Source organism: Rhipicephalus microplus, chromosome 1 (genome assembly GCF_043290135.1).
Source record: "Rhipicephalus microplus isolate Deutch F79 chromosome 1, USDA_Rmic, whole genome shotgun sequence".
NCBI lineage: Eukaryota > Metazoa > Arthropoda > Arachnida > Ixodida > Ixodidae > Rhipicephalus > Rhipicephalus microplus.
This window is the reverse complement of record NC_134700.1, coordinates 302,665,999-302,691,345: the sequence shown is the minus strand read 5'-3', so window position 1 is coordinate 302,691,345 and position 25,347 is coordinate 302,665,999. Positions and strand designations below refer to the sequence as shown.

The 25,347-nt window shown below is 45.8% G+C and overlaps 1 protein-coding gene across 4 annotated transcripts in view; it reads right to left on the bottom strand.

Moving 5' to 3' along the window:
- LOC119159480 (protein TIPIN homolog) overlaps positions 1-25,347 on the bottom strand; it is a 56,882-nt gene that overhangs the window by 18,555 nt on the left and 12,980 nt on the right. For all 4 annotated transcript variants that reach the window (XM_037412251.2, XM_075865802.1, XM_037412252.2 and 1 more), the window contains one exon: positions 15,362-15,559. In XM_037412251.2, the coding sequence (XP_037268148.1) occupies positions 15,362-15,559 (198 nt within the window). The remainder of the gene's footprint in view (positions 1-15,361; positions 15,560-25,347) is intronic.

Below are 25,347 nucleotides of genomic sequence, written 5' to 3'. Positions count from 1 at the left end.
AAAGTCGATTCATCGTGATGATGTTTCGGACGACTTTGGTCGTGCGACGTGCATGAACGAGCAAGCTGGCGACATTGTTCGGGATATGCGGCTGCCCTAGAAACGGTTGTGAACTCGGAAAAGTCAGGCCGGTACGGAAGGATTGTGTCCATTGTGGAAGAAGGTTCATGTACATAAAGAAAAAAAGAGAGTGTCCAGTGGTGCTTTGTGTTATCGTGTTGTATGCGTACGTGACGAAAGGCAGTATGTTGACCCAGTTGATGTATTGATTGATTTGTAGGGTTTAACCTCCCAAAGCCACCATACGATTATGAGACACGCCGTAGTGGAGGGCTCCGGAAATTTCGACCACCTGGGGTTCTTTAACGTGCACCCAAATCTGAGCACACGGGCCTACAACATTACCGCCTCCATCGGAAATTCAGCCGCCACAGCCGGGATTTGATCCCGCGACCTGCGCGTCAGCAGCCGAGTACCTCCGCCCCTATACCACCGTGGCGGGGCAATCCCAGTTAATGTAGTCAGATGAAGCGTACATGGACTACATATCGACAAGGGTGTGTCTGAAATGCTCCATTATCCCATTAGTTTGGGGATGATGTGCCGTGGTAGCGTGGAGTACGATGCGACACTGCTTTAGCGAAGCTGTAATGACGTCAGATAGAAAAACAAGGCCGCGGTCGCTGAGTAATTCTCGAGGCGCTACTTGTTTTAAAATGAGACTTAGGAGTATGAAGCTGGCAACATCGTTTGTGTTAGAAATTAATACTGATGTTTCAGCATACCGCGTCAAGTGATCGATGGCCACTATAACCTAGCGGTTGCCGCTCGGAGTGTAAGGAAGCGGACCGTATAAGTCAATTACCACTCACTCAAAAGGTCAGGCTCGACATGGTCGCGGTTGTAACGTGCCAGCGATATGCTGAGGTGGCGTCTTTCGTCGTTGGCTCGTAGAACCCAGCCGGATGTACTGGCGAACCAAACGGTACCTACCACACTGGTAGTACCGAAGGTGCAGGCGTCTGTATGTCTTTAAGACACCAACGTTTTCGCATTGTGGATTATCGTGAATTGTGGCGCAGATATTGGAGCGCAGATATTGGAGCGAAGTTGCCGAGGAATAACAAGCAGCCACTTTCGGCCAATCGAGTTGTAGCTGCTGCAATAGAGCAGGTTATCTGTAACGCCAAAGTGTGGAGCTTGGCACCGAAGCATCCGATACAGAAGGAGTCTCGTTTGAGAGGAAGTCAAGAATTGAAGTGATCCAGGGGCCTTTACGTTGCTCCCCAGATTCGCTGTCACAAGGATACGCGCAGATTCCGGCTACTGTCGTGCTTGGCATGCCTCCAGTACTGGCATTGGAAGAACCCATTGCATCCACTGCCATGCTCGCCGACCCGCTGGAGCCACTTCCTCAGCTTCTAGAGCATTCACCTATCATAAAAGCAGAAAACTTAACCTCAAGTACAGCAAGAAGCAGCCCTGCATTCGCAAGAAACGTGTGGAAAACGTACACACAGGAAACATGGCAACCCGGTTGGCTACTCGAATGCTGCTCCGGCATCTTCCTCTTGGTATGCTGTGTGCCCCACTTTCTGTGCAACTCAGCCAATGCCGGCTTCCTGATTCATATTTGACAGCTGACGCGATGTCTCTTCGTGGCCGAGGTTGACCGCTGCGACAAAGCTAATGTTGGCCCGCAGAATGTTCATCAGTCGGACCAGACAAGCTGCTATCACCACAAACTCTACTGACACGAAATTAACCTCAGCGGTACAGCAAAGCAGCCCGTCGGAGTTATCTTCGCAAGAAAATGCAGACAGGCTGCAACACTGGAAAAACTGACCACCGAAGAACATTCAGTGCAGACCCCCAGAGATGCTCGCTGCAATGCAAGTGACGATGAATGGTCCATGACGGCTATTAACAAGGCATTGCAGACAGAGTGACATACTTGCAGCGTGGCTGAGTGTAAGGAAGCAAGCTTGACACCCAGGCACTGGCGTGAGCTCAGCTAGTGGGACAAGAAGGAAGACGATGTTAAGATAAAGAACAGCCAGCCTGTAGCATGGGTGCTGTTTCTTGTCTGTCTCATTCGTTACAATATGCATACATATACAGCGAATGATGGCGGCAACAACCAGCTGAGTGTCCATATAATTGAAAGCGCGCCGGGGGAGCTAACGTGCATAGCAGCCCTTGCACACGGTGCACTGCACTGTCAGTACAAATCAGCCGGAGTGCCACCACTACGCTCAACGCGGAGGGCATCAGGTGGCGAGGCACGTTCATGCCACACAACAGTTCTAGTACACTCTACCAGGGGTGCACAAGTGAGCAGCTGTGCCTTAAAGGGACACTAAAAAGAAAAATTATTTTTGCGTGTATTAGTGAAGCACAATTTCACTGTCCTGAAAACACCACTCTTACCACGAGATGAGGCTTAGTAAGTGAGAAAACACGCAAAAAGAAACTGCAGATCAAGACGCCAACACGAGGATTCCGCACCGAATGCCATGAAGTCATAGATTTTGATGGCGTGTACTGGATTCTACGTAGTTTCTAATTCGTAAAAATGCAATATATTATCATCTGTGGTTGCTGTAGAGCTAGCATACAAAGTTTCAGAAAATTTCATTGAGCAAGCCCATGTCGCAAAAATTAAAATTTTGAAATTCATGACGTCACGCGTAGGCTTTCGACGCACTATTTAAAAATGAAACTTCCATTTTGATTTTCTTTGCTAATAAAGAACTTATGATAGTGAAAATTATGACATTAAGGCTCTCAAAGTGCAGTTTACCAATCCAAACTAAGTGATTGTTTCACTTTAGCAGCGATGCCACCGAGGTCTTCCGATTGGAGCAGCAAAATTTTTCATTTGGAGCACCTTAGACGAGCAAAACTTTTCATTTAGAGAGCTTTGGAGCAGCAAAATCTTTTATTTGGAGTACTTTGGAGCAGAAAAATTTTCCTTTTGGGGCAATCTGGAGCAGCTAATTTCAAATCCTGGATAAGTTGTATTTACATTCAAGGACATGAAAAATTATTCTGAAGCCCTTGTGAAGAGCTAGAAATATTTAGATTCATCGCAAATTTCATGGAGCCAATCATGTTAGAAACGCTCCCTATTGCAGTTGATGATGCAAGGATAATGGCGTCATGCTGTTGAGCATTCTGTAAAAACTTGTTCAGTGATTATTTCCGTAGTAAATAAACATAATATTGGTTGTATAAAATTGTACTTCATGAAATAATGATATAAATACATCTATGTGGCTATCAGCAGATATGGTAGACAAACACTACGACGTACAACACTATAGATTCACACTGTCCCAAGTGCATTTCCATAAGATGACTTCAAAAATTAAAAAAGGTCCTTTTTCTTCACAACTGATTACACTGCTGGGCGTAATATGATGTCACTCAGCTAGTCTCGGAAGGCCAACCTCCTCCGAAACTCATCTCTGTGATGAAACTACACAATTTAACAAATTTCATTTTCCGTATGCAGTGATATTTTATGTGGCTAGGGCATTCTGTCTAAACTCGAAAAAAAAAAACAACTACCATGTCCTCTAGAAAGCAGTGCATAAAAAAAAGGAAACCTCAAAGGGTACCTTATGTATACTCCTAACACGACCAGAAGGCAAGAGCTATTTTGTTTTTAGTGGAATAGCCATTATATGAACATTCTCGACTGGTTTTTGCCATTTCCAGGGGTGTAACCAGAAATTCTTAAAATTCGGGGAGGCGTCGAACTTTGATCTAAAGGGGCAAGGCAGGCAAAAGGTCATTGTGTGCTATACAGTGATGGAAGCGACATTTTGCTTTTTGGAGCAGATTCTGAAGCAGAAGAAATTGTGCTTTGGAGCAGCCTTAAGTGTCTTCAAAGCAGAAAAAAATGTTATAGCTCAGGGTTGCTATTGGTGTTTTCAGAGCAGATGCATGTTCCTAACGACTCCTGCAGTCTAAAACATTACTTAAGCATCTAAAAATATTTATATTGGTTATTAAACATGCCGTACGCTAGTATGCAGCTAGTATACAAGTAGTATATTTGGGGTAAATCATGGGTGGGGGGTCAAGAGTCTGGACTTATCTGGTGTTCAGGCAGGGGAGGACACCCCTTGCAAGTGTCCCACGTGAGATTTAGCTTTTACATGTAGTATAATTGAGCTAACAAGTAAGTATAGTGTAATCAACTTTTTAAAAGGCTTTTTATCTTCATGCGTACCTGTGTTAAATGCCCCTCAGCTGTGTGAACTTCGAAAATCGAAAAAAAGATGAAAAAAAAAGACACTTGATAAAACAACGCAATGCAACTGCTCGAGCTCGGAACCCATGCTCATTTTTTTTATTTGAAAGCACGATTTAATTTCTATATAAATAAAAATATAACCCATATTAAAATACAGGTTGGACACCATGGTCCGATATGTGTCACCCCTTGAGATTTTTCTGGATTTACGCCACTGAGTAGCATACTAGGATGATGGTGAATACAGCTTGCTTTTGGTTTCGATTAGGTTCACGGAATGGTCCCTTGGTTCAACTTCATTCTGTTTAGTTTGCCAACATCCTTTCGGAGCAGATTTGGAGTAGTTACTAGCAAACATTGCACTTTGAAGCAGCATGGAGCAGCATTTCTCTTTTGGAGCAGTTTGGAGCGACTGGAGCAGCACTTCCATCACTGGCTATAGATGCCAGGGCGAAAACACATTTTGGAGGTGAGGGACACGTCCCCGATTACCCCCTCCCCCCCCCCCCCCTGGCAACGCCACTATCCATCATGTTTTTAACGTCCCAATCGATAACATCAACCGGTGGATTGTATTATACACGCGGGTAAAAGCGCTTGAGCGGGGGCGACGAACCCGGCTAAGGCCGAGATAAGAAGAGCCGACCTATCTCTTTTGCACTGAGGGCGGATGCGATAACATCACCTCGCACGCCAGGCCTCCCATCCATTGTTACTCAAGCAGAGGGGAACGCGCCGCCCATGTCCAAAGGACAGGAAGAAGCTAGAAACGCGAAGGGGAGGGCGTTGTTATGAACTTTCACGTGTGATCGCTGGTGCATGCGCAATTTACGGCTGGTATACCCTTCTACCTTGTACTCTCAATGCGAGCGGACTGTGCGAAAAGTGCTTCACTTTCTAGAGCCCGAATGAACCTTGATCGTAAGGAAGCCACACCATCGTCATGGCATTTCGGAGGTCCATTCGTACGCGCCCTTCATGCTGTACAGATAAATCACCCTGGTCTTAAGAAGCGCAGCGTGTTCCTGTGGTGGTGGTCAAACATTTAATAATAATTAAACGGCTACAAAGTGGTGATTGGGTTGGGGCCTTATTGGCCTCCTCTCCTCACTGTACTAGGTGGGACCCCTATTCCGGAGCTCTATTGGCAAGCAACGCCGCCCGCGTCTGTTGAACCAGGGCCTTTTTGGCCTTCAGGTCCCGACAGCCGAGCAGGGCCGCCTCCCAGTCCTCTCTCGTGGAGTTGGTGTTGCTGACAGTGTTGTTAGCCGCGGCTTCTATCTCACCTTAGCTAAAAGCTACCGTTGATGCTTACATTACAGCTCAAGGGTGTAACATGCAGTACGACCATGTTTAGTAGCATTACGGAGTCTTCCTACACATATTTTTGAAGAAAACGCCAGCTGGAGCGGCCGGCTGGGCACTCTAGACAAGTCTGATTCAATCTGTACGTGCATCGGCGTGCAAGAGATATTTCGGGGGTCTCTAGTCACCCAAAATATCGAACACCGCGTGTACAGCAAGTTTTTGCGAGTGCACAGACCTTGGAAATTGAAACCCTGCCGCTAGCGCTTCTCATGGATGACGTCAAGACTTATTATTTGGTATAACGATGCAATTTACTGGTATTGCGTTCATTGTTAGGAGCGTAAGTCAAGCTAACAAATGTTATCTTTTAGATCCGATATTGCGTAACTCAAAAGAATGCTGGCTAAAGGGACAATAATCACTGTACTTGCCGAAGCTTTTGTGCTGTCAGTTATCTAAACGCGAAGCAGAGGTTAGTACCACATAAAGTTTGCGAGCAGTCTCATTATGCCTCGAGATAGCGCGCACCAGCTACTTCAAGCGACGCAGCAGCCTCCCCTGCACCCCTCCCTTCTAAACGGCGCAATAGATGCGATGTCCTGATGTTACATTTTTTTTTAACCATCAGCTATTAACCATGGAAAGCGAGAGAGGCAGGCGTGTAACAAGGCGTAGTCGCTTCACAGGCCTTCCGACACCGGAGCCCCTACCGATGGCCTCACTATAGCTGCGCGTATTAAAAATGAATTGCATCTGGAATGACCAGGAGACATGCTTTTATAAATGATATTTAAAAACAAAGATTGCGAGAGTTTTCAATTCAAACCATAGCAACCTCAAGTTCAGAAGGGCAGGGTACCTTAGGGGCTTTTACCGCCACAGCGATTATAAACGTGGATGTACTTGCTGGTGGAAGCAATTACGAAACAGCTCTTCTGTATGCTGACCCATGGATAAATTATATTAGAGGAAAAGTGCGAACGCGTTCCAAACATTCACGTGTTCTATTGCGAACGTGAGGCACAGAAAATTATATGTCGATGTCCAGAAGTAGACATGACAGATATTCTGGCAGCACACGTGAAGTTATTAGTGAAACCCTTCAAACGAGCTATCAGCAGCTCGTTTGAAGGGTTGAATTGCCGCCACAGCTTTACACTACCGATTGGACTAGACATCAGGAGCCCTTTCGGAGAGCGCATTTTATTTATTTATTTATTTATTTACAATACCTCAAAGGCCCCAATGAAGGGGTTTTACTTTTTTTTTTTTGCCGTTAAGCAGACTTGCACAACAGAGTTGCGCCGGCGCCAAACATAACATCGTGGATTTCAGAACACACGCGTAACTGCTGTTTATTCATCGTAATAAAATAGGCATGTGATTGTGACTTTGGTGGCCCAGAGAACAAGCTGCACATGTATTGACGCAACGGCGTGGCTTTTGCCGGTGATAGACGCTCCCAAATCAGACTTTGGCGCATTTTGGCGCAATTTCCGTTGATACTGTCACATCGCTTCAGAGGTCTAGAGAAGGTTTATTGAGGTCTGAGCAACAGGGCTCTTACCAAGCTTGTCGGTCGGGCTTGCTCGCCACAGAGGGGGGACGCGTGCGCACTTTTTCTTTTAGTGGTGTGAGTCTTCGCCTTGGCATATGACCCGCTACTAGAAGTAGGTGGCAATATTCCTCCTCCACACACAAAAAAAAGAGCATCACCCTGATGCTGAAAAATTATTGCAAAAAAAAAAAAACCAGCTTAAACAATGAAAAAGGGCTCTAATAGTCAAATGTTACCATTAATGATGAGGCGATGGCTGCAGCACAATTTTTTTTTTTAACACGGGAAAAGTGTCCTCTTAGGAACCCGCAAAAGAAGGCTTCATGCGCACCACGTGAACTATGTCAGAGCTCAGTCTTCGTTGTACCCATGTTGACGATGCAGTGTGTGGAACACTGTGTCGTTCTGGACACTGCGTCGAGTTGCAGTGGTTCCGGATGCTGCAACACTATATACGGACCGAAGTATCTGCTTAACAACTTTTCGGAGAGGCCATGGCAACGAACAGGGGTCCAAACCCAAACTTGGTCTCTTGGACTGTAAGATAAGTCTTTGTGACGCACGTTGTAACATCGTGCATCGATCTGTTGCTGCTAACCAATGTCTAGCCGAGCGAACTGACATGTTTCCTCGGCACGCTGTGCAAATTCTTCAGCGTGAGTTGGTAATTGATTGGGGTCTTCACAAGGAAGCTTAGCACCCAGCATTGTCTGAGCTTCGCAGCCGTAGCGAAGGCGGAACGGTGTAAGTTGCATTGTTTCTTGAACGGCGTTGTTGTAAGCGAACGTCACATAAAGCAAAATGCGATCCCATGTTTTGTGCTGGACGTCGATGTACATGGAGATCATGTTTGTGGCTGTCATATTTAGTCGCTCGATGAACCCGTTGCTCTGCGAATGGTAAGCAGTCGTCGTTTGATGCCTAGTGTTACTTAGTCGAAAAACTTCATCCATAAGCTGTACAGTGAATGCTGTCCCTCTATCGGTTACCACTGTAGATGGAGCACTGTGGCGCAGAACAATGTGGCACATGAAGAACTGCGTTACCTCGGAAGCCATGGCTCGTGGTATCGCCTCTGTCTCAGTATAGCGTGTCGGATAGTCAGTTGCAACAATAAACCATTTGCTGCCATCAGTCGGTTAAGGGAATGGGCCGAGAATGTCCATGCCGACTTGGTCAAATAACTTGTGGGGTGGATCAATTGGTTGAAGTAATCAAGCCGGCTTGCTTGGTGGCAACTTTCAACGCTGGCATTCACGACAGCTTTTAACGTACCGCTTCACCCTTGCCAAAAGTCCGGGCCAATAGTACGTCTCACTTACTCTGGCGAGCGTTCGCGAATAACCTAGATGACCAGATGTGGGCTCACCATGACACGCGGAGAGGACTTCGTCATGCATGTCCTTCGGTACAAGGAGGAGGTAAGCACGGCTTGTAGAATGGCCGTTTTTCTTGTACAGGACATTATCTCGTAGGCAGGAAGACATCACGACGCGAGATAGATGGCAAGGTATAACCGCGCTACGACCCTCTAAGATGAGCAGTCGAATCTCTTCATCCTCTCACTGCTGTCTGCTCAAGTTAGATGAGCTAAGGACGCCCAGGAAACTATCATCGTTCTCTTCTTCCTGACTGACTAAATTGTATGGTGCACGCGACAGTGCGTCAGCATCTTCGTGCCTCCATCCAGACTTATAGACGATGGTCACATCAAATTCCTGTAGACGTAAGCTCCACCGGGGCCAGTCGTCCTAAGGGATCACGTATGTTCACCAACCAGCGGAGGGCATGGTGGTCTGTCACCACTTTGATTGGACGACCATAGAGATATGGGCGAAACTTGGTGATCGCCTATACTACTGCGAGACACTCTTTCTCTGTGGTCGTGTAATTCACCTCGGTATGGGACAGTGAGCGGATGGCATAGACTATGAGTCGTTCTTTGCCGTGCTGATGCTGGACGATCACTGCGTCGAGACCGATGTTACTGGCGTCAGTGTGCATCTCTGAGTCAGCATCACCGTCAAAATGCGCAAAAACGGGGGCTGACTGCGTCCGCTGTCATAGTTCGGTAAAAGCAGCCTGTTGCTCGGTAGCCCATACAAACGGTGTACCGTCTCGTGTAGGGCGGGTAAAAGGTTACGCTATCTTCGAAAGCCCTCTAATAAATCGATGACAGTAGGCGCACAAGACCACAAAGCGCCGATCAGCCTTTTCTCCTGTAGGAGGCGGAACCGCAGCTGCAGCGGCCAGTTTGTCGTGATCGGATTGGACTCCTCTCGCATTCACTACATGGCCAAGGAAATTGAACTTTTCATAACCAAAGTGACACTTATCCAACTTGAGCGTAAAACATGCTGATCGAATAGCCTCTAGCACACTCCTGAGGCGGTGAAGATGTTGCTGGAATGTTTCAGAAAAAGCAACTACATCATCAAAGTATACGAGACAAGTCTGCCACTTCAGACCAGTATGCATAGTGTCCACCATTCGCTGGAAAGTTGCGAGCGCTGAATTCAAACCAAAAGGTAAGACTCGACATTCACACAGGCCGTCGGGGGTCACAAAGGCCGTTTTCTCGCAGTCTCCCTCGTCAACCTTACTCTGCCAGAATCCGCTTTTTAAATCCAAAGCAGAAAAATAGTGGGCGTGGCATAATATGTCTAATGAGTCGTCAATGCATAGCAGCAGGTACATGTCTTTTTTAGTCACGCTGTTCAGCTTCCGGTAATTGATGCAAAAGCGTAGCGTTCCGTCTTTCTTTTTGACTAGGATCACTGGAGAGGACCACGCGCTGTTGGAAGGCTCGATGATGCTGTCCTCAAGCATGTCTCGAACTTGCATACGGATGGCTTTCCGTTCCTTCGTTGACATGCGGTAACTCTGCTGGTGTACTGGGCGGGGATCGGCATAAATGATGACTCTGTGCCTAGTGATCGAAGTCTGGTGCACCTTAGAGAAAGTAGCGAAGGATGACTTGAATTCAAGCAAGAGTATTTGCAGTGCTGCTTGGTTTTCTGGTGAAAAATCAGAATTTATATCGATATTGTTTAGAGATGTATCGGCGGCCTGCACTGCGTCCGACCTGAAGCAGATGGGAACGGTTCCTAATTGATCTGCAAACGCTAACAAAGTGCCTCGGAAAAGACGTCGGTGTTCGTTACAAAAATTTGTAACCAGCAGTTGAAATCGGCCATCACGGAGCTGTATGATACTCCTAGCCACACGAACACCTTGAGTCAGCAGGTGTTCAAAACTACTTTCTGCAATCGCTTCACCATTTCGCAATCCACAGCACGTGATGTCGACTGTAACACTGGCTCCTGGAGGGAGCGTTACACTTTCAGCAGAAACACGAAGAACGTCGGCGCGCTGTTGGTCATTCTCCTTGTCGATTGCTCGGTCGGCTGAGAAGGTGATGTGATGCTCTTGAAGATCAGTGACAGCTCTATATTCCTGCAGGAAGTCAACACCAAGAATGGCGTCACGCGAACATTCACTGAGCACAAGAAAACTTGCTACGAAAGTAAAACTGCAGACCCGAACTCTACTCGTGCAGGTTCCAAGCACAGAGACGATGTCGCCACCAGCCGTTCGAGTCATGGAGCCATGCCAGGGCGTGATTACCTTGTTCAGTAGTATGGTCATTTTCCCGCTTAGTATCGAATAGTCAGCCCCGGTACTCATTAAAGCACTAAGTGCATAGCCGTCAATCAGCATCGGTATATGCAAAGAAAGCCGCACATACCGTTCAGTCGAATCCACACCCTTGCCTGTTAGCGTCGATCTGAGGTCTCCAGCATGTCGACTGCCAGCGACCTCCCCTCCAAAGGCCGCTTGTTTTCCCGACGGGGACTGGGGGACCGCACGCGAGCATGTCGCTGGGGCCGAGATGAAAAGCGCCTCAGCAACGGTGAGCGCGACTGCTGTCCAGAAGGCGGTGGCATGCGCTGATGAGCCAGGTAGTCCTCAATGTTCCGGGGTCACTGACCATACCCAGGAGGTTTTGAATATATTTAAAAGCCCCGCAGCCCGAGGTGCCGGTATGTCCACTGGCGGTACAAATGGTCCACTACACTGCAGTGGAAGCACAGAGGTGAACGATCGGGAGTGCGCCAAACATCAGATTTAAGAGGCGATGTGCGTCTGTCGTCGAGGTAATGTGCTAGTTGCTCGGCAAGATGAGCAGGACTGGCGTGTCTTCTCGTAGTATCGGAGCAACTGCGCCGACTGTAGAGAAACCGTAGGAGGTGCCGTAGGAGAGAAGAGGAAGCAGGGCGCTTCAATGCTTCCACTTAGGTCGCACGGTAATAGTCAGCCGGGGTGGGTGTGGTGTTACCCAGGCTTCCATGGTCACGAAAAGCCTGGTGCAGCTCGTCCTTGACGATGCTTGCAATGAAACTCATCGTAGGGAGTGGTGGTGCTTCCAGCCTTTTGCAGCTCCTCGAGTACTATAGAGTGGATAAGGTCGCAAAGACACTCGATGTTGCTCCCAATAGCCGTGAGAACTTGAGCAGTGGACGTGTTGTTCACTTGCCGCTCATACAGGGTGGATCGATGCTGAAGCATTTTTTTCATCGTGACTGCCTGAAACAAAAACTCGGCCACTGTTTTCGGAGGGCTCCGTACAAGGCCAGCGAAAAAGCTGCTCCTTAACTCCCTGCATCAGGTTACACAAATTCTTCTCCTCTGTCATTCTCGGATCAGCCCTTCGAAACATGCGCGTCATATCTTCGACAAAGGTCACGGCAGTTTTATTGGGCATCTGGATGCAAGCCTGGATGGCTTCTTCCGCTCGTTTATGGCGATCAGCACTTGTGTCAGTATGCAGTAGCCGGCGGTAGAATTTGGGCCACAACGTCATCTGTTCCTCGTGGTTCAGGTACCACATACGTGTTCCGTCTTCCAAGTAGAAGTATACACGTCGTAGTTTGGCCGCGTCGATCCATTCGTTCAAGGCAGCCATGCGCTCGAAGTCAACCAACCAGTCCTCGACGTCTTCAAGCTCGGTGCCGTGAAACGGTGTCGGAACCTGTGGACTTTGTGGGTGTGCAGAGTCGCCGTTGGGCTTTCCGTACCAGTTCAAGTAGTTTGAATGGACGTGCTCGTCACACTAATGTGAACTGTAACATCAACTTCGGGTGGTAATCCCCTGATCCTGCGGCTGGTTCGATGAACGGGAGTGTTGACTCGCACTGGGTTTGTGGCGCGGCTTCCAGGAAGAGTCTAAAACATTCGTGAAGGGCTACGCAGCACCTCCACCAATTGTCACGTCACTCCAGGGGTCTAGAGAAGGCTTATTGAGGTCTGAGCAACAGGGCTCTTACCAAGCGCGTTGGTTGGGCTTGCTCGCCAGAGCAGGGACACGCACGCACTTCTTTCTTTAGTGGTGTGAGGCTTCGCCTCGGCATACAACCCACTACTAGAAGTAGGTGGCAATATTATCAGATTGGCGCGGTAAATATGATTTGGCGCACTTTGGCGCAAAAGTAGGATCACTGACTTTAGTGTCCCTTTAAAACTGTTGTATTACCTGCTTGCATAATTCAGCCATTACATATTAGTAATCAGAATAGCAACAGCTTCATTCACCACATTCTCTAGGGCCAAGTTCATTCCCGACATTTAAAATAGAACAAGACCATTACGAAGCTTAGCAAAAGGTAATTAGAAATCTAGGTTGATTGAATGTTCATGCTAAATGTTTCCTAGTAAACATATTAACAGCGAGATGACATGCACACTAAGGCTACCAAATCACACAGTTTCAAAATATTACCGATATCATCATCCCTAAAATTTTTTCGATTCACTGACCTACTTAATCACAGGAACCAAGCACAGCTTTCTCCTCTGATCACAATTTATAAAAAAAAAGAGTGTTCAATGTATGGGATGGCATTCAGCCTACTACAGATGGATGGCCCATGACAGAAAACAGACTGCAAGTAAGTAGATCATATTACTGGAGGTGCAAGAATAATAAAATTTCCAAATCAAATAATGCAGAGCAGTGGCCAAAAATACTGAACACAAAGAATTTCAATAAACAATGAAAGAACAAAGACTGCTATACACGATTTTCTTTTCTACTCATGTGCACCACCATCTTGGACTGATAAGCGTTCGTTTTGTAGATTTTCTGTGTCACAATATCAAATGAACGTGGTCACGAAACGTTGAATGTGCCGGCAAAGCACTTTCGCGCATGTGAGTTCACTGTAGCAATGTTGGTTTATTTGATACTAATACTAAACTGCAATGTTATCAGTCCAAGATGGCGGCACTTGAGTGCGTTTGAAAAATGGTGTATATAACACAAACTCTCCAGCCCCTTTTAGTCTACAGTTTTCAACATTTAAAACTGGCTGAGAACTACCAGACGAAAAGTGGCTGGAGAGTTTGTTTTATATGTATAATTTTTACCCAGTCAGACAGATTTCTGTTAAATATGTTTACCCTTAGAACAAAAAAGCAAATCAAATCTGCTTATGCAATAATAAAAATATGTGTACTTTCAAGTCCCAAAAGCAAGATGCAATTATGAGAAACACTGTAACAGAGGGCTCCAAAAATTTTGACCATCCAGTGTTCTTCAACGTGCACTGACATTCCCCAGTACACGGGCCTCTACCGTTTCGCCTCCATCGAAATGCAATTGCCATGACTGGGATCGAACGCGCCACCTTTCGGTCAGCAGTCAGGTACCCTAGCCAATGATCTCCCAAGAGGGAACAAAATCTGCTTATGTCCTCGAGCATATGACATAGTGAGTGAATGACACCAAAAGACTACAAATTGTCATGCAGAAATGCAGGCTGTTCTACATGACCTGGCTTTATACTCTTTCACTGTGAAGTTGAGGCTTTTACAGCAGTTGAAAGCTAGTAGTCACTGGGCATGTTATTAGCAAAGATGGGAGGATATCACAAAGCGATACTACCTGCATTGAGTGCACATCCGTGTTCTATTTCAAAGAATTATCTTTTCTTGAGATCAGGCCCTCTTTGAACTATTCTTGAACCTACAACTATGGTCGGAGCTCAGTGTACTGCTTAATTTTTTATGCTAGCTGCTCCACAGTTTTTGAGGCTGTTTCTCTGGACTTTTTCGCTGGAGGCATGACTTGTGGAAAGGACAAAATCTCTTTTGAAATAAACATTCACTCAGTTTTGAACAAGTACATCGGTGGAATTTTCAATAAAAGGCCTGCTGTAACAATGTTACCATTAGTTTTAGCCACTCTGCCCAAAACAAGTTACACCATTGGCCTTTCAAATGACCTAATTATTCATCCTGTCTAATTACTCAAAACTTATAATACTAGCTAACAGAAAGTTGAATCAAGTTATTCGATTAGGCCAAGTTCAATTTGAATTTTAAACTCAAATATTCGAACACACCTGCATATTGTACAGCTTCCTATTAGATAGCTGATTTACCGTTATAGCAGCTACAACCGAAGTCCCACCTGGCTCGAAACCACTGACCAAGAGGTCAAGGTGCTGACGACAGGCTGATAGAATGAGACACTTTAAGAAACAGGGCTGCCAGTTCGGTGAAATTTCTTTTTTAATGTGCTTACTTAATTCACTTGAATTAATAAAACTTATATTAGCTAACAGAAAGTTAAATCCAATTATTTGATTAGGCCAAGTTTGATTTGAATTCGAAACTCAATTATTCGAACATACCTGCATATTGTTGTACACTTTTTATTAGGTTGCTGATTCACCGTTATAACAGCCACAACTGAAGTCCCACCTAACTCAAAACCACTGAACAAGAGTTCAAGGTGCAGGCGACAGGTTCATAGAATGAGACACTTTAAGAGAAAGGGCAATGAAGTTTCTTTTTTAATGTGCTTATTTAATTCACTTGAGTAAACACAAAACTGAGGGATGCCATGCTTACTTTGGAAAACAGGTGTGCTATCTATGCCAAGGAAAGAAAAGGAAGGTATTTTTGTAAAATGGACAGAAACTGCATTTTACCTACAACTTCCCGCAACTGAATGCCATAACAAATAAAGCGGCATGTATTTCAACAAACAAGTAAACTTTAATACTATATTTCGGCGCAGTAGCAGGCATGCGCTTTGGTTCTGTAGCTTCTACAGTGCTTTCAAGAAAAGTTGTCGCAGAATACAGTGTGGTTTCCTGAAGGTACCTAATTGCAGCAGCCTAAGTGATAGAGAGAAAAAGACTTGTTCCAAGAAAAGGGAGGTCTACCTCTGGTTGCTGAGTTGACGGTGGTGCTTCAAGGAGCGCTTGTTGGCTGGATGAGTCGGCAAGCAGCGACGAAAAAGGGTCTTCAAATGGGGGTTGTTCTTCTTTCTCTTCTATTATTCTATCATCCAGGTCTTCGCCGAATTGAAGCTGTTCACCAACGTCGCCCTCCAAGCCCATTCGCAACTTGCGCATGTATGTCTGCCGAAGAAATCCACACGAATTGTGCCAGCACTAATGAGACGATGAGCAACACCACACTGAAACTACTGTACTGAGATACTTCATAGCAAAATTAACACAAAATGGTGCATGCTTATCCAGAGGCACATAATGAAAGCTATGCGAAGCCCAGTACAATATTATCAGGTTGCAATGTGAACAAACGACAAGCACACTTTCTTAAAATTCTTATACGCTTTTAAAATTTTTTGCAGGAAAACTGCACATGTTTGCTTTGTGAAAACCTCTCTGACAAACAACTAATCTTCCCTCTAAGGCTACTTTGAATTACTAAATAACAATATTGCCACAGAGACTGTTTATAATATCCGACATTATGAAGAATCAGCGTCCACAGTCTTGTGCGCACTCTTGCTTGGGGCCGCACGACTCATGCCTCTTGTTCACAGGCACGAGCCAGTGTAGGTTGGAGCTGCGAAAAAGAAGGTGTGTGGGCAGATGAACAGTTTTTGTTTTGGAACGCTCTAGCGGACTCTTCCATCTTTTCGCACATAATTTTCAGCGCACAAGTTCACCCATAATAGACTAGTTTTTGACTTTTCCTCTCTTGCACCCGTTACATTCTGGTGGACGGTGCTGGGTATGATTGGAAGCCCCCTTGGCACAAGAGAGCGAAGCCCCGATCCTCAATGATTGGAACCTGGCGAACTGACTCCGGTACACCAACGTTCCAGCCGCCGCCTCCGAGGAGAGCCGCCTGAATTCGCACCCCTCTTCAGTAGTCCAGCAACACAAGCAGCGTCCGCAGACAACGAAACGATGGCTTACCAGATGACATCATCGGAACTTATTCTGTCCCCACCGTGCTTGCCTAAGCCCTTCCACGGCAACACGTTCGAGGATGTGGAGGATTGGTTAGAACACTTCGAGCGGGTTGCGAAAACCAACGGCTGGGATAAAGCAAGAAAACTGCGTCGCATGTACTTCGCATTGGAGGATGCAGCGAGAACGTGGTATGAAAACCACGAAGTGTTCATACTGACATGGGAAGGATTCCGACAACAAATAGTAGCTACATATGCCAGCACCGATCATCGGGAGAAGGCGGAGAACGCTCTACAGTCCAGAAACCAGCGCACGAACGAAAGCGTTGGCATGTATATTGAGGACATGTCCCGCCTATTCAAACGCACTGACCCGAACATGAACGAAGAGAAAAAGCTGCGTCACTTGATGCGAGGTGTCAAACAGGAGTTATTTACCGGTTTGGTACGCAACCAACCTCGTACAGTTGCTGAATTCCGCAACGAAGCCACCTCCATAGAGCGGGCATTGCAGCAACGCTCCCGTCACTACAATCATGACACGAGTAGTGTTCCTGCGGATGTCCTCTCAGCAAACCTGCGAAGCAGCAGCGAAGCATTGAGGGAAATGGTGCGATCCATTGTGAAGGAAGAGCTCCAGAAGCTGCTGCCCTGACAAGTCGCAACGGCAGTTTCGTCTCTGACTACCTTCTTCAAGCTGTACCCGAGGCACAACCTGTTTGACTTGAACAGCAATTGCAGGAACACCCCGTACCGACTTACGCCGATGCTGTACGCCAGCCCGCCGTGCATACTGCTTCGTTTGCAGCTCCCAGTGGCTACCGACCGGCTTCGTGTGGCTCAAACTATCCAGCTAACTCGAGGCCACGAAAAAGTGACGTGTGGCGCACACCCGACAGGACGCCTCTCTGTTTTCACTGCAGCGAAGCTGAACACCTGTACAGAATGTGCCCATATCGACGAGTTGGTCTCCATGGGTTTTCTCCAAACGCGCCATGCCCCCGAAATGGCGAAAGACCCGTTGAAATTGAAGATTACTCGTCCGGCCATCTGTTTCCAACTGCCGATTTCCAGCATCAGCCTAGATCACCAGAGCCTGCTCGCTATCGATCGCCAAGCCCTCGACGATTTAGTTCACCTTTTCCACCTTCAACCTCAACACACCGTCGTTCAAGCAGTCCCCATCACGAAAACTGAAGCCAGCGACCTATGGAGGCAAGGCCGCTGATGTCCGACCAACTGAAGATCCTCTGTCAAGGTCCCAGTGCAGCAACGATGAGTGGAACACTACAACTAGGTTAGGTAAAGACAAAATTTCTTCAGACTTACGCATTACCGTAGACGGGTGTGAATTTACCGTTTAGTTGACACAGGTGCTGATTATTTGGTTGTCAGTTATGCTGCCACAAAGGATTTAAAGAAAGTCCTGACGCCTTGGAGTGGACCCCAGATATGCACGGCTGGGGGTCATCTCATCACACCTGTGGGAAGATGTACCGCACGAATCGGAATTCAAGGCGCTACTTACGTTGCTGACTTTGTCGTACTTCCGGAATGCTCTAGAGATTTAATACTCGGAATGGATTTTCTGCTAGCAAACGGAGCTATAATCGACCTGCAGAATTCTAGTGTCTCTTTTTCGACCAAACTGGCCATAGACACAAATGAGCCAGAATACACTGCATTACGTGTTATAGATTGTGATGTTACCAATGCCGCCACGATGCAGCGTAATAGTCGGTGTAAGAAATGAAGCATTCGTTGATTCTGAAGGTATAGCGGATGCAAACGTCGAACTACTGCTCAAGAAAGGCATTTGTGTAGCTCGAGGCATTATTCAATTACGTGGTGGATGTGCCGATGTATTGCTCACGAATTTCGGAAACGAAATTCAGCACGTTGCAAAGGACACTGCTATCGCCTTCCTGCACGGTTTTCAAACAGTGACGGACTTATGTGGTCTGGTGTCAGGGCCACCTACTTCGGAACCTGCTCCCGATGTCATGGCAAGAGTTGCGATCAGCCAAAATCTATCCCCAGCCGAGAAGAAAATCATTCAAGACCTCCTAAGAGACTTCACCGGATGTTTCTCTATCTCGTCAAAAGTACGGCGGACCCACGTTTTAAACACTGAATAATAACAGATGAAGCTACAAAACCGGTACTCCAAAATCCGTACAGAGTATCACCGAAGGAACGTGAGATCATAAAGAGCCAAATGAAAGAGATGCTGGAGGATGATGTCATACAGCCATCCAATAATCTGTGGGCGTCGCCTGTAGTCCTTGTGAGGAAAAAGGACAACACGCTGAGATTCTGCATTGATTACAGAAAGCTGAACAGCGTGACCAAGCGGGATGTCTACCCTTTGCCGCGTATTGATGATACGTTGGATCGGCTACGGCACGCAAAGTATTTCTCTTCATTGGATTTAAAAAAAGCGGTTATTGGCAAATTGAAGTGGACAAAAGAGACCGTGAAAAGACTGCTTTCGTAACCCCGGATGGTCTATATGAGTTTAAAGCACTCCCATTCGGCCTGTGTTGTGCGCCTGCAACATTCCAGCGCATGATGGACAGCGTCCTTTCAGGCCTCAAATGGCAGTCGTGCTTAGTCTACTTGGACGACGTTGCGGTGTTTTCAGCAACGTTTGAACAGCATGTAGAGTGACTACGTTTGGTACTTCAGGCTATCCAGTCAGCCGGCTTGACGATTAAACCGGAAAAATGCCAGTTTGGATTCGAGAAGCTTCGTTTCCTCGGTCATGTAATCAGCGCTCAAGGTGTTGGCCCGGACCCGGAGAAGACTGTGGCCGTGGGGCTGTTTCCCAAGCCAAAAGATAAGAAGGAGGTACACCGATTTTTGGGTTTATGTGCTTATTATGGCGGTTTGTGAAAAATTTCGTGAAAATTGCCGAACCTCTAACAAGACTTACAAAGCTTGAATATGCAGCGTCCTAAGCTTGAATATGCAGCTATCGTATGGGATCCTTACACTAAAACTAACATCGATGCGCTAGAAAGGATCCAACGTAAAGCAGTAAGATTCATTTTCTCCAAATATCGCACCAGTGACTCTCCAAGTGACCTAATGGCCCAACACAACATTCAGTCCTTGCAACTAAGAAGAAAAATTCACAGGCTTAAATTTCTATTCTTACTGTATAAAAATAAATTGTCTCTTTCTCCTGAACCTTACATAAAGCCTCTCACTGCTCGCCGAACAAGACATCGCCACTCTGCCACATTAACGCCTTACAATACCAGAACCAACATCTTTAAGTATTCCTTTTTTCCTCGAACAGTAGCCGACTGGAACAGCCTACCTCTTAGTACACTCAGCAACACCGACTCTATCGCATCCATTTCATCTTAGATCTAGCCCTTCCTCTTTCAATACAGTGATCCAGTATTTTACTAACTCCTTTGTACATTGATTAGATAGTTCTGTATTGTTTATCTTCTCATATTGTATATTATTTTTCTTTGTATCACATTTCTTTTAGTGCTCATTTACTTGTTAGTAGATTCACTTTGTTGTTGCTTTGTATAGATCCTACTTGTATATATTCTTGATATTTGCAGACTTTGTACTTTTGTTTGTACTTTTCCCCTCCTGCCTGGGCCTATTAAGGCCTGCAGTATTCCTAAATAAATAAATAAATAAATAAATAAATAAAAGAGGACGTGCCATTTATTTGGTGCACCGAACAAGACAGTGCGTTCAACAAACTAAAGAAACGTTTGCAAGCCCCACCTATCCTGGCCCACTTTGACGAAACCGCAGATACGGAAGTTCATACAGATGCCAGCAATCTTGGCCTAGGTGCAGTCATGGTGCAATGGCAAAATATAGAAGAGAAAGTGATAGCATATGCTAGCCGCACTCTCTCAAAAGCGGAAAGAAACTACTCTGCAACCGAAAAAGAGTGCTTGGCAGTCATATGGGCGATCAGCAAGTTCAGGCCATACCTCTACGGCAGGCCGTTCCTTGCCGTCAGCGACCACCACTCCCTTTGTTGGCTGGCGAGCTTAAAAGACCCATCGGGACGGCTTGCGAGATGGAGTCTCAGGCTCCAAGAGTATGACATTACGGTCGTATATAGGTCTGGCAGAAAGCATGATGATGCTGACTGCTTATCACGTTCAACAGTCCACTCGACTCTTCCAGAAGAAGAGGACTTCCCACTCCTTTGTGTGATAAAAACCTCAGAAATCGCCGAACATCAACGGGCTGACATGGAACTGCTCCCATTAATAAAGTATCTCAAAGGGCACGACGAACAAGTTCCTCACGTATTTAAGAGAGGGTTATCCTCATTCTGCCTGCAAGATAATGCACTTTACAAGAAAAATTTTGAACACAACAAGGAGAAGTTCTTACTCGTTGTACCATCAGCCATGAGGCATGAAGTCTTAAAAGCCTGTCATGATGAACCGTCAGCGGGTCACTTGGGAGCGAGTCGAACTTTCGCCAAAATTCATCAGAAATACTACTGGCCCAAGTTGCTAGCGTCCGTGAAGCATTACGTGAAGACATGTCGCGAGTGTCGAAGGCGAAAAACACCACCCCTCGAGACGACCGGCCTTCTCAAGCCTATAGAGCCACCTGCGACTCCATTTCAACAGGTTGGAATGGACCTCTTCGGACCGTTTCCAATGTCGGCATCAGGAAAAAGGTGGATAATAGTTGCGACTGACTATTTGACACGATACGCTGAAACCGGCTGCCTTGAGCGAGGAACGGCAACGGAAGTCGCGAAGTTTTTCGTTCACAATATTGTTCTTCACCATGGAGCCCCACTCATCGTGATTACCGGTCGAGGAGCAGCGTTCACGGCTGATTTGATGCAGTCCTTAATGACAATGACTAACACCAGCCATAGTAAGACCACTGCATACCATCCCCAAACCAAAGGGATGACAGAACGCCTGAACCGCACCATCTCTGGTATGCTGTCGATGTACGTTGACATTGAGCATAAATTGTGGGACGAAATCTTGCCATACGCAACTTTCCCCTACAATACGGCAGTGCAGGAGACCATCCGCGTCACACCATTTCAGCTGGTCTACGGTCGCACTATCACTACGACACTCGATGTCGCTATGTTGCCAGTAGACAACGACAATTACGAACCATCTGAACTTGACGACTTTCTGCAAAGGACTGAAGAAGCCCGCCAGCTAGCTCGACATCGAATACATCAACAGCAAAACAAGGACGCAAGCCACTACAACCTGCGCCGCAGAAAAGTTCAGTACAACTTAGGCGAGCGAGTGTGGATATGGACACCACTTTGACGCCGCGGCCTATCAGAAAAGCTTTTTTGTCGATACTTTGACCCCTATAAGGTTCTCCGATGAATTAGTGACCTAAACTACGAAGTCATCGCCGATGGACACATCTGTTCAAAGCGGCAAAACAGCGCAGAAGTCGTACACGTCGTTCGTATGAAGCCCTATTATGAGAGGGAATCAAAGCGCTCCCTTTTTCTGTTTGCCTCCCTCCATCGCGCATCGGGACAATGCGTATTTCGAAGGGAGAAATGTCACAGAGACTGTTTATAATATCCGACATTATGAAGAATCAGCGTCCACAGTCTTGTGCGCACTCTTGCTTGGGGCCGCACGACTCATGCCTCTTGTTCACAGGCACCAGCCAGTGTGAGTTGGAGCTGCGAAGAAGAAGAAGGTGTGTGGGCACATGAACAGTTTTTGTTTTGGAACGCTCTAGCGGACTCTTCCATCTTTTCGCACATAATTTTCGGGGTGCAAGTTCGCCCATAATAAACTAGTTTTTGACTTTTCCTCTCTTGCACCCGTTACAATATTATTATAGATCTAATCAAAATATTTAGTAGGCATACTATGGTCGAATACCTTCACAATAAAAAAAATTTAGCAGATCCCATGTATTATAGGAATCAATGTTATGCAAAGCATGCAGAAAAAAGGTGACTCTAGTGTAATGTTTTTCTTGAGAGGAACATTGCAAAATGACGCTAAGCATTTGTATGAATGATACGCACAGACGTGTATGCTTAACATCATATATGTTTTATATAACCAGTTGTTTACATTTGCATAACGATACCAGGAGCAAGATGCATATTACCAACTTCCAAACCAATAAGCTTAAATATAGCCTTTGCAAGGATGTTAGCCCTGGATAGTGCTACGTAGACAAACTTCAGCGGATGGCGCTTAACTGCAACTGATGTTGACCTGACTTGACATGTGTATAATTAAAGGATTTTGATGTTTCGCCAACATTATGCCTGCATAGAGTCTTTTTCGAACACAGTTCCGAGACCTGGCAGGGCTCTGCGGTAGAATACCCAATCACAACGCAGAATGCTTGGGATCAATTTCTGTTGCGACAAATACATGCGCCAGAAATCGTTCCACAAAATTTTTATAGGTGCAACAGGCTTAAGGAAAGAAACCTACATACTTGATCCTACCTATAGATCTGCCCGCATAGACCATTCCCTGAAGGTTAGGGAATATAGGTGTCGGATCAACCTATATAAACATTCTTTATTTCCAAGGACAGCCCATCACTGCAATTGTCTCCCGAATGAAGTTGTACTGTCGTTGCCGACTTCCTTTGATGAAGCTCTTACAGAATGTTTGTTTAACTAGGTTTTTTTTTTTTTTTAACTTTGAGCTCTCCATTTACAGCTTCTGTCAAGTTGTGTTTTCTACTCTGTCTTTCTTATGAGGTTATGTATCTATAAAGTTCATTTATGTTTATAAGTTTATGTTTTGTTGCTTTTTCGTGTTGTACAACATGTATCAACCTCTCCGTAACGTGATGTTTAGTCTTTTTATAATGTTATTTATGTTTAGAGTGCTGATGTTATCTTTATTCTTACAAAATGTTTGTTGCTTTTCATGTTGTATATACTACCTGTATCTTTTCCTGTTTGTTTCCCCCTCACAATAATGCCCAGTTGGGCGCTGTAGGTATCTGAATAAATAAATAAATAAATAACACTTATTCTTTGCTCTCGTCAGGTGAGCGCTGCCGATGCCGGGTTTTCTTAATGCTCTCTCGTTAAGAAAGAACAGACCACTTTCCTTTTTGTGTTTCAGTTCATAACAACAGTGTTCATAACCAAACATGTGGGCTTTGCACTGCGAACTTCTCGCACATACTATTCTGCACCACATATTTTTTTCAATATCGCATCAATAGATGAAGGCGCCCTTTGTCCGGATATAACCTCTCTAGGATGATCCCTTTCACATTTGGGCAAACAAATCTTGCCGTTTGTCGGACAAATTGTCGACAGGAAAGGTAGTTATGTACAGCCCTTCCCCCGTGTGACACAGTCACAAGCTCCAAAATTGCTCGCCAACACAAGTTTATGTTGGAGGGGTCCACAAAATAAAGCTGTGCTTCATTTTTCTGAGCATTACTCTGTGGTCTGGTCCACAGAATAAAACTGTAGTTTATTCTGTAGTCCGGACAACAGAATAGGCGCTGCCAAGGAATTAGCCCCTCACACTCACGAAAAAGAAAAGTTTTGATTTTACGACTATCCTTTGGAAAATACACCCAATTAATCTCCCTTTTGATGGAGATACTATATGTCTGTTAGGCAGTCCCCGGGACACTCACAACTCTAATAATAGTACCTGGTGTTTTATGAGCAGAAACTGTTTTAACTGGCACAGAAATCACATGGTACATGAGCCTCTAGCATTTCACCTCAATTTAAATGTAACTACTGTGGCCAGGATCAAGCCTGCGACCTTCTACATCTAACACTGTTCTCTTGCAGTGCTCTTGGTAAAGTGAACTAATGCATCATGACCGTGACATCCACGATTAGTTCGTCATCACCTCGTTTCCATGCGTCTGTCTCATTCGGTGCATTTCCAGTGGAAGAGACTGCAATTGGGATGCCAGGTGGCAATTTTACCTTTAGCGTCGGCCTTGGTCATAGCATCCATCCATACTAAAAATAGCTCTGCGTTGCCTAGCTGTAAGTGCACATTTTTCACTTAAGCTTGCCCCACAAAAATTGCGAACAACCAACAATGCAGACACGACATGCATTACATTTCTCTCTAGTCGGGCAGTGGTGTTCAATACTTTAACAAGCCGCGAGTAGGCAACCTTAGCCCATTTTCAGTGTCCATTCAGTAATGGCTGTCCTGGCTGTCACACCGCTTTTTCTGATTCTGCTCTTACCTTTAACTACTACAGCTATTATAACCACCTACGACCACAGGGGTTTGTTTAATCAATGATACTGGATGTTAGTCAATGGAATGGAGATGTATCACTATGCGTAAACGTGGGGTGCGTTCATGTTAATCGGTGCTATAGCTGTCAAACATCAAGTGACATTGCGCAAGCTCTTATATGGTCGCATGGGAAAAAGAGGGACTTCAGGCAAGGAATACCGCGTAGTCGCAGATACACAAGTTAGTGGTGCGACACAACCAAAAAGCCTCAGCGAGAGCACGCGCTGTCCCGAAACGACTTCCTCATTTGTTTCTCCTGGATGCGGGCTCGTGCTCGCCGCAGTTCAGGGCCAGGTAGCATTATTCCACCACTGAAAAATAAAAGCATCACCCCAATGCTCGCGCAAACGGTAGTGCATAGGCGGAAGTAAACCAAACGTGCACACTGTGGGCACACTGAAGAAGAAAAAACACCAACAAAGGAACAAGGCTTAGACACGGTGGCACTAACGAATGAAGTACGGCTTGAGCCGTACAACGTGAACAACCTCTGGGTAGTGCTCTCAACGCTGGGGCGGCGATATCAATGTACAGTAAACATTCCACTATTTCGGTAAAGATCAGTGTCATTTTCGTGTTATATCGATTCCTATTATGAAAGAATCAACTATTTTTTTTTCTCTTTATATTTATGCAAGGTCCACTACTTGCATTCATTGGTTGCAACGATATATTTAGTTTTGTTTGTTTCTTTCTTTGAAATAAGTAGAGATAAGCAAAT